Source organism: Dicentrarchus labrax, unplaced genomic scaffold (genome assembly GCF_905237075.1).
Source record: "Dicentrarchus labrax unplaced genomic scaffold, dlabrax2021, whole genome shotgun sequence".
Taxonomy (NCBI): Eukaryota; Metazoa; Chordata; class Actinopteri; family Moronidae; genus Dicentrarchus; species Dicentrarchus labrax.
In genome coordinates this window covers 26,543,330-26,555,303 of record NW_026136715.1, presented here as the reverse complement: position 1 = coordinate 26,555,303, position 11,974 = coordinate 26,543,330, and the positions used below count along the sequence as shown (strand labels likewise).

The 11,974-nt window shown below is 41.6% G+C and overlaps 1 protein-coding gene across 2 annotated transcripts; it reads left to right on the top strand.

The window, feature by feature from the left end:
- The first annotated feature begins 664 nt into the window (after positions 1-664).
- On the top strand, positions 665-11,847 carry tpx2 (TPX2 microtubule nucleation factor). 2 transcript variants are annotated; one of them, XM_051426378.1, is made up of 17 exons: positions 665-729; positions 1,204-1,347; positions 2,003-2,134; positions 3,317-3,440; positions 4,993-5,055; positions 5,200-5,316; positions 5,523-5,632; positions 5,793-5,941; positions 6,492-6,663; positions 6,748-6,886; positions 7,443-7,662; positions 7,778-7,873; positions 8,147-8,320; positions 8,403-8,549; positions 8,629-8,740; positions 9,567-9,733; positions 11,494-11,847. In XM_051426378.1, exons 2-17 carry the CDS (start codon positions 1,236-1,238, stop codon positions 11,602-11,604), a joined length of 2,145 nt encoding a protein of 714 aa, XP_051282338.1. In that variant the 5' UTR covers positions 665-729; positions 1,204-1,235; the 3' UTR covers positions 11,605-11,847. The 2 variants fall into 2 exon arrangements, with proteins under 2 accessions (XP_051282338.1, XP_051282337.1); XM_051426377.1 differs by having other exon boundaries at positions 9,546-9,733.
- The last annotated feature ends 127 nt before the right edge of the window (positions 11,848-11,974 follow it).

Sequence of the window (11,974 nt, the reverse complement as noted above, 5' to 3'; positions counted from 1 at the left end):
GGGCTACAAAGGCATCCTGACTTTAACCTATAGCACCACCAGCAGGCCAAGGTTTTTCTGCTATTTTGTGAAATATATCACACAAAATTGCACAAAATCTTTCATTGACATTCAGGGATCCCAGATTAAGTAACCAAATTTGTCATCCCCTGACTTTAACTCTAAATGCATTCAGGATTAACTGTAACTGTGAAGTCCTATGACTTTTTGTCTAGAGCAATCAGGCACATTTTAATTTATCCAAAAAAAGTCTCTGTCTTGTACTTCGTTGTTCGAGGCATTGGCATGTTAATTTCAACTTATCCTTTTATGTTTACCTGTGGCAAACTCCTTTGGTGTAACAGAAATGCAGAATGTGTTAAGAAATGTACAGTATATCAACACCAGTCCATAACCACTAATTCATTGGTTTACTAGAATGATATTATTATTAATAAAATAAAAATAAAAGTTTTTGTCTAATAATGAGTTTTTGAACGTCATATACCGAGTTAAGGTAAAGGTATGTATTCCTGTTGGCAATCTGTGCGCACAGATGTCCACATTATTTTACAAATATGTGTTGATCACGTGGTCAGGTCAGAGGAAGTTGACTGGTTTGAGCCAATAAGCGTCAAGCTGAAGTACACGACGTTAGCCATTGGCTGATTCAAAAAGGATGAAATTTAAACGTTAACGGTTTGTACTGCAGTTTCATATCCGTCGCTGTAGGAACAACACACGGCTGCGGTAAGCTTTTCAACACGTCTTACTTATTTAATACAAACGTTACAAAAGTATTTTTCCCCTGTGGGTTTAAATGTATTAAACTGAATAATGAATGTAACAATACATAGCTGATAGTTTGATTAATATAGTGCTCTCTAGTGTGTGCTTAAGAAGAGTGTTTTTAACGTTAACGCTAGCTAATGTTAGCTAGCCAGCTGTTTCCCCTCCGCAACGTTACAGCTCATAGAAAGAAAACACAACTCCCAAACAACATTCAGTAACTTAACGTTACATTACCACTGCAGGATAGCTTTCCACTTCTGTTCCAGTTTGTTTACCTTGATTCAGCCAGTCCTTTTCGAAACACCTCTCTCTGATGTAACGTTAACGTTATCGCTAAAAGAACGTTAACTCGCTAGCCTGGTCGGTTGACTTAACGCAGTCTTTCCTTCAAGTGCATTTCTTAATTTAAGATTTGTCCTGTTTTTTGTTTAGTTAGGTGAGGTGTCGGATAACAGTTTGAGAATATGGCCGAGAGAGACTCTGGTGATAACTGTGAACGCTATGAATTTGACGCCCCTTCTGAAGTGGTCGACTTGAAAGAGCTGGACAATGCCGAATACGACGATAAGTGGTTTGGTAAGTCTCCATTCATTTTAATCTGGCTGGTATTTATCTCATGTTGAACTGTCGGGACTATAGCAAGCAGTAGGTGACTCTGTTTCGGCCGCAGCATCCTTTAACAATTCAACATCATCATATGTGGTAACGTTAATTAGATTAACCACAGGAAAAGTTGCATTCCTCTCCTTTGGCTCCTTGGGCAGTTATTAAGGCCGCTCTGATCTGGTTACATTGGACGTAAGTTAGTGCAGATGGTTAAAATAATACAAGTGTTAAGTTTATGCAGTAAAAGCCGTTTTGGTGAAGCTAATGTCGGCTTTTGCTCCCATTGCCATGATGCATAAAATGGTTAAATTCAACCGTTTTACCTAGTCTTTATTTTTAAACGGTAAAATTACAAATTATGGATGTCGACTGAAATGAAAAATTTTATCAAGATAAAATATTTTAACTATCGGCCAAGCCCTACCAACATTTTATTACATTTCTAAGTGGACATCGGTAATTGCATAATTCAATATGTAAATGGCTGTATAAATAAGACCTGCATTGACCTACATTGACCTATGAACTGATGTTCAGGAGATGAAGGGTATATGTAGGTGAAATTACCCATCAAAAATCTGCAAAAGGTTTCTGCATCTTCCTGATCTTTGTCTCTTACATGCAGAACAACAAACCACGGAAGCAGGTGGTCACCTTAAAACACCTTCAAGATCTGACCAACCCTTTATGAGGAGTGATACGCTCAACCTGCCAAGAGCCATCGTAACCCCACAAGTCAAGAAAGATGTGGACTCTGGTTAGTTTTCTTTGTCTTTTAACAAAATCATAAGGATTCACTCAAAATGATCCCTTAAGACACAAGAATTACTCAGCCCTGTAGTGGTTCTGAAAAGTAGCTTGGTCCTTCTGCAGACAGTAATGATGTTAACTTGGATTCACAGCAGTTACAATTAGGGGTGGGAATCCTTTGGCACCTCACGACTCGATCACGTTTCAGAGGTCAACGATTCGATTCTAAACCGATTATCGATGCAAATGTATATCTGAGTTTGCTACTCAGTTTGCTTATCACTTCCTACTACTTTTGTGATATTCATTAAAGGCAATCAACAGATGAATTATCTTCTCTATATTTTATTAGAGAAAGCTTTTCTTGTCACAAATATGACTTTAGGAACAATGCAGCTTGCATTTTAACACTATATGGAAATATGTCATTACAGAAAAAGCTGCTCTTAGTCAATTATAAGAATAAGACTTCAAACACAAAATCCTCATGTTATTGGTAATAAGTAGCATATCCCTGAGACAAAAGAACCTGTATGCTACACACTTTTATGCTGCTTGCATGTGAACACATTGTGCCTTGTCCATCAACCTCATAGAACCCAAAATGCTGCCATATCGCAGCTTTTAAAGAAGCTTGTGTAGGCTGTATAGGTTTGTCGCCACTAAACTTTGGATGTAAACAACTCGCACATGTGTTTGGTGCGCATGCATGTTGGCGGAGAACCGGCAGGCAGAAAGGAGAGTTTTCTGTAACGCTCTGCAGCAGGGAACAGAATGTTGCAGCACTCTTAACTAATTTAATTTTTAAAATTCTGATTAACTTATCTGCATCGAGACAGAATCGTTCTTGACAGAATCGCGATGCATTGAAGAATCGATTATTTTTCCCACCCCTAGTTACAATGGCATCAGTGAATCAGTACTGCCAGAATGGACATGTTAAACTGGTTCACCAAGGTTTGTGAATGAAATACATTTTCAGGCTTGCATGTAGTACTTTCCTGTGTCACAGCTTTATTCTGTTAAATGTTATTTGGAAAGATTGAATTTTATGTGTGTAATATGTAATGTGTACACTACTGAAAGCTGAACTCTTGCATGGTCCTAGATTAGTCTGTATTTTGTAATTCTGTGAATAGTACTCATGACTTGGCTATCATAAACCCAGATGAACTGATCAATATTCCAGGTCCTACCACATCCACAGCTCCACCTCCAAACATCGTCACATCATGGGGTGCTGGAAGTTCCCCTCAGACTGGTGCCCAGCCAAAGAGGAGATCCGTTAATCAACCCCCTGCCCAACCATGCAGGTACAGTCCTTGCTACGACTACTCTTATGTCTAAGACAGTTCCACACTGTAGTACAAGTGTGCCACAATGGGGCAAACACTATCAAATTAAACTGGTACAGATTCATGACGCTACACAATCTTGTTCTTGAATGTTTCTGGCAATTTACTGTGAGTTATTTATTGCATCAAACCAAGCACCTGACTGTATTACACCATCTTACAAATAGAGGTGGGCGATATATATCGTTTGCGATAATATCGTCATTGTTGTTTTGACGATGTGCAAATTTCCATTATCGAGTATTTAAATTACTTCAACAAAATCAATGAAGGTGCAGCAGCGCTCTCTACAGCATGGCAGGAATCAGTCACACGATTAGTGGGCCTACGTGATAACATGCCGTGATCACGCGACCTCTTGCTAGCATCCTCTTTGCAACAGTTTAGCAGCGCGTTGCGATGGTAGAGAGAAAATGCAAGCACCTCCAGTCCCTGAAGCTACCGGTACTTCAGATGATTTAGTGCTGAGATGTGGGTCCTATGGGCTTCAGAGAGCTAAGCGCCTTCAGCGGTAAAAAGATGTCAGTGGAGACAGGTTTTTTTTAGCGCAGCGCTCAGAGCGCTTCAAGTTGAAATCTGTTCAGCGCTGTTCTCTCTCAGCGCTGTAAATGCGTTTGGTGGACACAAGTCCAGCTCAGACAATTCTAATCACATTTTAAAGGATATCGACTGATTATCGTTATCGCCAAAATCCCAAAAATATTGATATTATTTTTTTTGCCCATATCGCCCACCCCTACTTACAAAGTGCACAGGAAGAGATTGCAAGGCAGAACGTTTCCCAGAGTCAGCACACAAGCTCCAGACAGCAGTATTCTCCTGCTACTATAGCTGATGTGAATGCCGAATGTCTGTAGGCAAGTCATTTAACGTAACAATAACAAGTTGGTGTCCCACACGCTGAACAGTACGTTAGTCGACTGTGATGAGTCAGTGTATTGGATTATAATTTCATTACCTGTGTCTGTGGCTTAGGGTTATCAGAGTTGAAGCCTTTCCAACAGAAAACTGAGGGAGAGGAGTTTGAGGAGGGTTTAACATAAGTTGCTATTGAGTTGCATGATGGGAAATCAGGATCAAGTATTGTCTGTCTTAAAGTGAGCACAATGCATTAGTGTCTTAAAACCTGCATTCTACGTAAAGGCCAGCAGGGGGAGCTCCATTGGCTGCAATAACACACTGACCCCATTCAGTCTAATGGAGAATGAGCACTTGAATGAACACTTCATTTATGAGCTCAGTGAAGTTTCCTGATGAGTTTATGGTCTCAATATCTAGTTTCACATCTTGAATACATTATGATGTTCATTTTGAGCGTAGATCAACTCGTAGTACATCCTGTCTGCTGGCTCCGTCTAACTGGCAAAACGGCACTCCACAAACCAATGGGTGACGTCACAATAGGTTCACACTTGGTATTGACTTATACCCTCACCATCTCTATGGTGTAGTGCAATTTTGCTCAAATTTCAATCTGATTATCATTTTCTCTTGACTTATTCTTTTTTAGGGTTTCGAAGCGTAAAGGGTTAACCAGCGGTCCACCTGCACCACCATCAAAGAAACACAGAAAGTAAGTGTGCTTTCCTGTCATTATCTTTAATATGTTCTCCTGCCCTTTACAGCAGCAAGTCCCCTAGACCTAAAAAGCCACTGTATATGTCAAGTACCAACACACAGGTTCCATTTAGTTTTCACCTAACGCTGTTTATTCTAGGAGTCCTGTTGCCCGACCAAGCCAAAGACGCAGCAGCGTTGTCCGCAAGAATGGGCAGCTCAATTCCAGGACTGTGCCCAAGACCCGTACATCAGCTTCCACTACTGCAACTACAGAGTGAGTCTACAGTTACTAGTGAAACCAGTGTTTCTCCACATCACCCTTCTGGAACTGGGGTGGGGGGTGGCAGAAGCATTTAAAAAAGCAGATTACTCATGAACAAAGTTTCTAAACCCCAGTATGAAAGTGGGGCATTAAATGACCTCAATATGATATTTACAATGAGATAGAAAAACAGGCTAAAGCTGATTGTATCCAAACAGGCCCAGTAGCACTGAAGAACAGGAGCTGGAGCGCATCAGGAACCTCCAGAAAGAAGTGGCTCTGCATCGCAAGAAGAACGAGGCCAGCTACAAAGCTGCTCTGGCTGGCGGTGAGTAGATATTATAAGATATAACTTGATGTACAGCTCCAACCATTCGAAAATGTACTTGTGCTGGCTAACAAGTTCTGTCACCATTTAAAAGATCTAAAAGTTGGGATTTAGGTTGCCTTTACTGCTCAAAAGACAATCTAACTCGCTGTTATTTCAGATCCACCACTGAAGAAGATGGTCCTATCAGCAACTGTGCCTAAAGAATTCCACTTTAACACGAACAACCGCGTTAAAGCGACCACTTCAACCAACACAGCCCACAAGGAAGTGGACTTTATGTCTCGGCTCCGCAGACCCTCCTCACCAGTGAGTACTTTGTGTATGCAATCTTTAAGTGTGTGTATATACTGCAGCCTGAGGAGCTCAAACGATAAACCAAGACCACAATAGTCACCTAGAAAGTGTTAGAAATGTCAGTGAATCAATGTAATAACTACAAACAGAACATGGAACAAATACAAACTTTTTCCATCATACTTAACTTGCATTTATAGTGGTTTTATAAAAGTATTACGTATTAAGATTTTGACTGTGGAAACCCTGACAACAAGCAGCTGGAATCTAAAAACCACCAGTAACACAGACACAAACACAAACTCCAAAATTAATGTTAGTTATTAAAGATCTAGTGTGTTGACTATTAAAACTCAATGATTCTTATTTCCAGGTGAGCATTATACAGTACTTAAAACATACCTATGAATATTGTGTTCCATTTCTGCCAATGGGTCCTCCTAAATGTTACACACTGGACCTTTTTATAATTTCATAAAGGTGATGGCAAAACCAGTTAACATAAATGTAAATATTAAAACACACTTTGTAATTTAACCTAACTTTACTTTTTTTCTTTAAGGCAAAGGCTATGAAAGGTGCGACAGTACCCAAACCCTTCAACCTGTCGACAGGCAACAAGAGAAAAGTGGAGGAACAATCTAGCTACGTGCCCATGGCTCAGCAGATAGAGCAGTTTGAGAAACGAACCCCTGACCGCTATCATCTGCGCAGTCGCAAGTGTCAGGAGAGAGGTATGCATCACTGTTTACAGTGTTCACTGTCATTTTTCTTTAAGCATGTAACTGAATCACATGGCTTATAATTGTGTTTGTCAGGGCCATCCCCAGTGAAGGGTGACCACCTGAAGCTCACCCAGCCTCACACCCCACACCTGATGACCCTCAAGAGGAGCCGACCACCCACTGTTAAAAGCAGTGCTGACCTGGAGGCTGAAGAAGTGGACAAACTTCACAAGTAAGAACCTTTTTACTTTACCTGTCACTTGTCACCAGCTTACTATAACTTTATTAAACTTACTACAAACAGGTTTTAACTAGTTATGAAATGATCTATTTAATACTGATGCCTCCATATGACATGCATAAACAAACAAGACCAATAGCGAGAGGATTAGCTATTTCTATGTAGCTATTAATCACTGCCACTGGGGCGGCTTCCCATTCAAATCAATGGACAAAAGCAGTAGTGTTCAGAATCAACACAAAATGAGAGTTCCTTGTAGGGCCTTTTTAAACCGACTGTCAATCAACTTTCTGGTCTTACGATTCACAAAGTATGCACAAGGGTGAATTTGGAAATGTTCCTTTGTTATATAACTGGAATTTGTCCTCCCTATTGAGTGGGCAGATGTTATGAAAATGTTGTTTACCATAAATCCCTGATTTACCGTCTACTAACATTTAACAAACTTGTGACACTGGATTGGTCACTAGTGCATTTGTCCCCCTGCCAGAATACATCCCCTAGTATCATATAAGGGCCATTAACTGTTTAACCTGTTTAATCACAGGTTTAAATTCAAGGCCCTGGAGCTGAACCGGAAAATCTTGGAGAGCGTAGAGGGCCTAAAGAAGCCTGCTGTGAAGGAGCCCACTGTACCTGAAGGCTTTGAGCTGCAGATTGAGAAAAGACTCCAGGAGAGACAGGCCACCAAGCCTCAGGAAGGTGAAGAGAAGCATCACACCTTTAAATCCCATCCTCTACCCAAAAAGATCCTGGAGGGAGTAGTGGTGAGTTCAGTGTCAAATACAAGGTGTTGGTTTTTACTGTGTTGAGACAATATGAAGCTGCTTCAGGTTATTTCCATATGAATGTAGTTTTAAAAAAAGGACTTCCTGTCAACAGGGATTGCCAGAGAAGAAGGTTTTGCCTCCAACTGTGCCAGAATCTCCAGCTTTTGCCCTGAAGAAGAGGGTCCATATGGAGCCAAAGGTCCAGGAAGTAAGGACACACTGATCCCCTCACCCACTTAAAGGTCCACTGTGTAGGATTTAGTGGCATCTAGCGGTGTAGTTGAGGACCGCAAGTCGCTTCGCTGTCCCCTTCAGAGTACAAAGGAGAAAATATGGTGGCCACGTAGTGCACTAAATGCAAAGTGTGTGTGTGTGTGTGTGTGTTTAACATTTCTGACCTTTTTAACAGACACATTGACCCAACCCCTCCATCCCTATATATAAATAACCTTGAGCCTGGTGGGCCCTTTCTCTTTGTCAGGTAAAACAGCCCTCACCAATCAAGGCCCCCCCAGTGCCCCACTTCGGCCTCCCCTTCCAACCCCGCCTACCAGAGAACCACCACGTGGAGGTTTGTCCTTTCTCCTTTGAGGAGAGGGAACGAGAGCGGAGGGCTCTGAAAGAGAAGAGGCTGGAGGAGAAGCGAAATGAAGAGGTAGTCGCACCTTTTGAACCCGTGTCCTCTGACCTCCAGCATAGACACAGCTGTTAAATCAACTTGTCATGTTTCCTTTCAGGTACCACAGTTCAAGGCCCAACCGCTGCCAGACTTCGACACTGTGCTACTCCCCGAGAAGAAAAAGCTAGAACTCACAAAGCCAGAACCCTTCAGACTGCTCTTAGATGAACGGGGAGCTATGAGGAACACCCGCTGGGAACAGATGGTACGATTGTTTTGTGTTTTTTGTTTTTTTCTCAACAATCTTTGCCTTGGAATTCAAACCCAACCTCTGTCCCTTGTAGGTGAAAGAAGAGCAGAAGCAACAGGAGGAAGCGGCAATATTCAAAGCCAGGCCCAACACAGTCACACACAAAGAGCCTTTCCAGCCCAAAAAGGAGAGCCGGCCTGCAGTGGGTAAGACTACTGCCATCCAGAGCTGCACCACAAAACACTGACCCAACACTGATGCTTTTTAGGCAGTTGGAGCACTGTGGGGATCTCCCTGCTGATCCTAACACAGCAGAATTGTTGCCCCATTGAGGCCTCAATCAGGATATTTATGTTTATCATATTTCCATTAATTGTGCACTTAAAATGTATTTATTTTTTCTAGAAAAATCTATTGACAAACCTTAGACTTATTCAGTCCCAGTCCTGCAGTTTGTTGCCTCTTACATAAAACACGTGGGTGACAATCAACTGACTTATAGTGCAAAAATCCTGCTTATGTATCTGTTCTATATTGTGTAATACAGAGGTGTCTGTGTTATTTAGCCTACTCTCACTAATATAAATGGGTGGACAAAATAATTGGAACGCCTGTTCAATCTATGAGCTAAAATCATCAGATCATGTTGGTCACATTTATAACTGGGGCTGGGCAGTATTTCATTTTGAACTACTCTATGAAGATATGATAACATTGCATTAACAACACTCTGTTTCTGTCCTCTTTTGAGACAATAAACTAGGATTTCAGCTGTTTATGTAAAGAAATCCGATACAGTGCAAATATTCTTCTGATAGTGACTGTGGCTGTATGTCCCAGCTCTGGTTATAATGTAGTCACGTGATGAAATGCAGTGTTGAGTATTGAATACTGTCTGATATATTCAAAGCTCCTGAAGAGTGCGTCAGCTTCCTGCTCCGGGGCTGAGGCATTGTTCAGTGTTGTAACTCGCTGTTCCTGTTTCCACCATCTGTCATGGTACTCTTTTAGAAGGCATTCGCTCTTCCACAGTTGTGGAGGCCTTTGAGCTGTCGACTGAGCGGCGGGCCCGCGAGCGGCAGGAGTACGAGCGGCTGGCCAGCGAGAAGGAGTCGCTCAGGTCGTTAATGGAGGAGGAGCAGAGACGGGAGGAGGAGCAGAGGGAGAAAGATGAGATTGCCAGGCTGCGGCAAGAACAGGTGACTGCAGAACACTGACTACCACTAGTAGGGTTGTGTTTAGTGGTCAACCAATGTGGGGTTTTCAATTGCTTATATTTACAGTGTGTGGCTGCCAATATATCAAAATAAATAAAATGAATGCATTCTATTCTATAGGAAATTCAGGCACATGTTTACAGCAGAATGCATTTTATGGTAGTGTTATAGTACAGGGCTTTAAACTGTTTTATCACCACCTCCTCAAAACTCCTATAGGGTTTGCTAACATCATAATCATCATTTTCCATAAATGACCAGTGTCCTGGAGTCCTCTGTGTGAGGGGTGATGGGACACTGATCAGTGTACAGTGACTGGCATGATAGCCACACCTTTTGTGTGATTTGCGTTGTACGCACTCGACCACACCACTACAACATGGCATCCGAAGCAGGTAGCAGCAGTGTTGAACCAGCGCCTTCAACTTTAAAAGCAGACATTCGGAGTCATTTTAGGTTCCGGTGTAAACCCGGAACACAGGAAATAGACCAAAGTAAGGTAGTGTGTAAGCTGTGCCAGGCAGTACTCAAATACTGCAATAACACAACACATTTGCGCCAACCACTTAAGCCGACACCATGCAGATGCTCTGCAGCAACCCGCGGCTAAACCTGTGGATTCAAAACAGATGCAACTGGACAGATCCTTCCTTTACAAACTGCCGCCAAACTCTGCCCGCGCACAGAAGATAACGGAGTCTATGGCCGTCTTCATATGTAAAGACCTACGACCGTACAGTGTCTTGGAAAACGGGGGTTTTAAGAACATGGTATACACACTCGAACCACGATACGCCATACCAACACACAAACACATGGTGGAAGTTGCCATCCCGAAGCTGTACACAGAGGTAAAGACAGCAGTTTTTTCGTTTAAGTCGGCACTGAATCGATAGTGAAGCATTTAAATCAATATCGAATCGTGAGGTTCTTAACAATACCCAGCCCTACTGTCGGCCTCTTGTCTGTGCTGTGAGTCTGCAGGAACTTTTAATCGCCATAAGCATGTTTGTCCCCTGAAAGATCCAAAATTATGAATAACAGTTAACTGAGAATTTACCCACCAAAAATACTTTTTACTGTCCACAAGACTACATTGCGTATCATTCAGTTTAAAATGACATATTGTAGGACTGTTCAGATGCCACTTTTCTCAAAATACTGAACTTTCTCGTTTTTCTTCTGGTGGCGTATCACTGGGAATATGTTGCTACATCTCTAACATGTAATGCAGCTGTTTCTTACAGCAAAAACAGACATTGTATTGAAGGCACCAAATGGTAGTGAGCTTCTTTAATTTGGAAAGTGAGGGTCAACTAACTGTCAGCAGCATCAGAATCCGACCTACGGCACTGTTATTCCAAATGGCTTTTAAATGCACACGTTTGGCTGGACCTGATCCATGTGAGTGACCAACGGCAGATAAATTAAATGCATCTACAGGCATGTGTACCAACTGCGGACACATTACTATTGTGCAACATGAGACCTGTTAACAATCATTCCTGCTCAAACTATTTATGGCTAGTTTCTCTTTCAGCTTTGTATTTACAACAGCGTTGTTCAAACTGGGTAGGTAACAAGTAGTGACTTCAAATTGGAAAAGAAAAAAACTTGGGAGGCAAAATCAGGTTTTATATAATTTAGTCTAACTGGTGTGACTTGTTAAAGTGATCAGTTGATCAGACTGTGCAGTTGATCCTGATGAAGTGCAGTCTAACAGATTGTGTTCTCCTCTGCAGGTTCACAAGGCTCAGCCCATCAGACACTACAAACCTGTCGCACTGAAGAAGAGTGAACTTCCTCTCACAGTCCCACAGTCACCAAACTTCTCTGACCGCTTCCGCTTGTGATCTGCCCACCTCACCCACTCTGTAAAAGTCTGCTTATTTTACTACTTCAAATGTTTAATATTTCTTTTTTTAGCAAGGTGCCCTTAAACATGCATGTATTCCAAATGGATACTGGCTGTGAAGTTGTGAATAGAGGAGTATTTTGACTTGAGCTCTGTTTTAATGTCTGTTCCATGTTGAGCTTTTAGATTTTAACCATGTGTTGTATATTCTCCTTTTCAATTAAATGTTCTAAAAATATTAGCAACGGTTATGTGTCTTTTTCATTAGAAATTCGCACAACTAATCAACATCAGATTTAAACTTAAATGTGGTGCTGTGCTAAAGCCTGACTTCTGCTTTACTTTATAGAAACTTTTAAAGGCTTTTT

Coding starts and splice junctions, on each gene's coding strand:
- tpx2 (XM_051426377.1), top strand. CDS start 1,236: ATGGCCGAGAGAGACTCTGGTGATAACTGTGAACGCTATGAATTTGAC. Junction 7,663..7,777: donor AGATCCTGGAGGGAGTAGTG/GTGAGTTCAGTG, acceptor TCCTGTCAACAG/GGATTGCCAGAGAAGAAGGT. Junction 9,734..11,493: donor CCAGGCTGCGGCAAGAACAG/GTGACTGCAGAA, acceptor TCTCCTCTGCAG/GTTCACAAGGCTCAGCCCAT.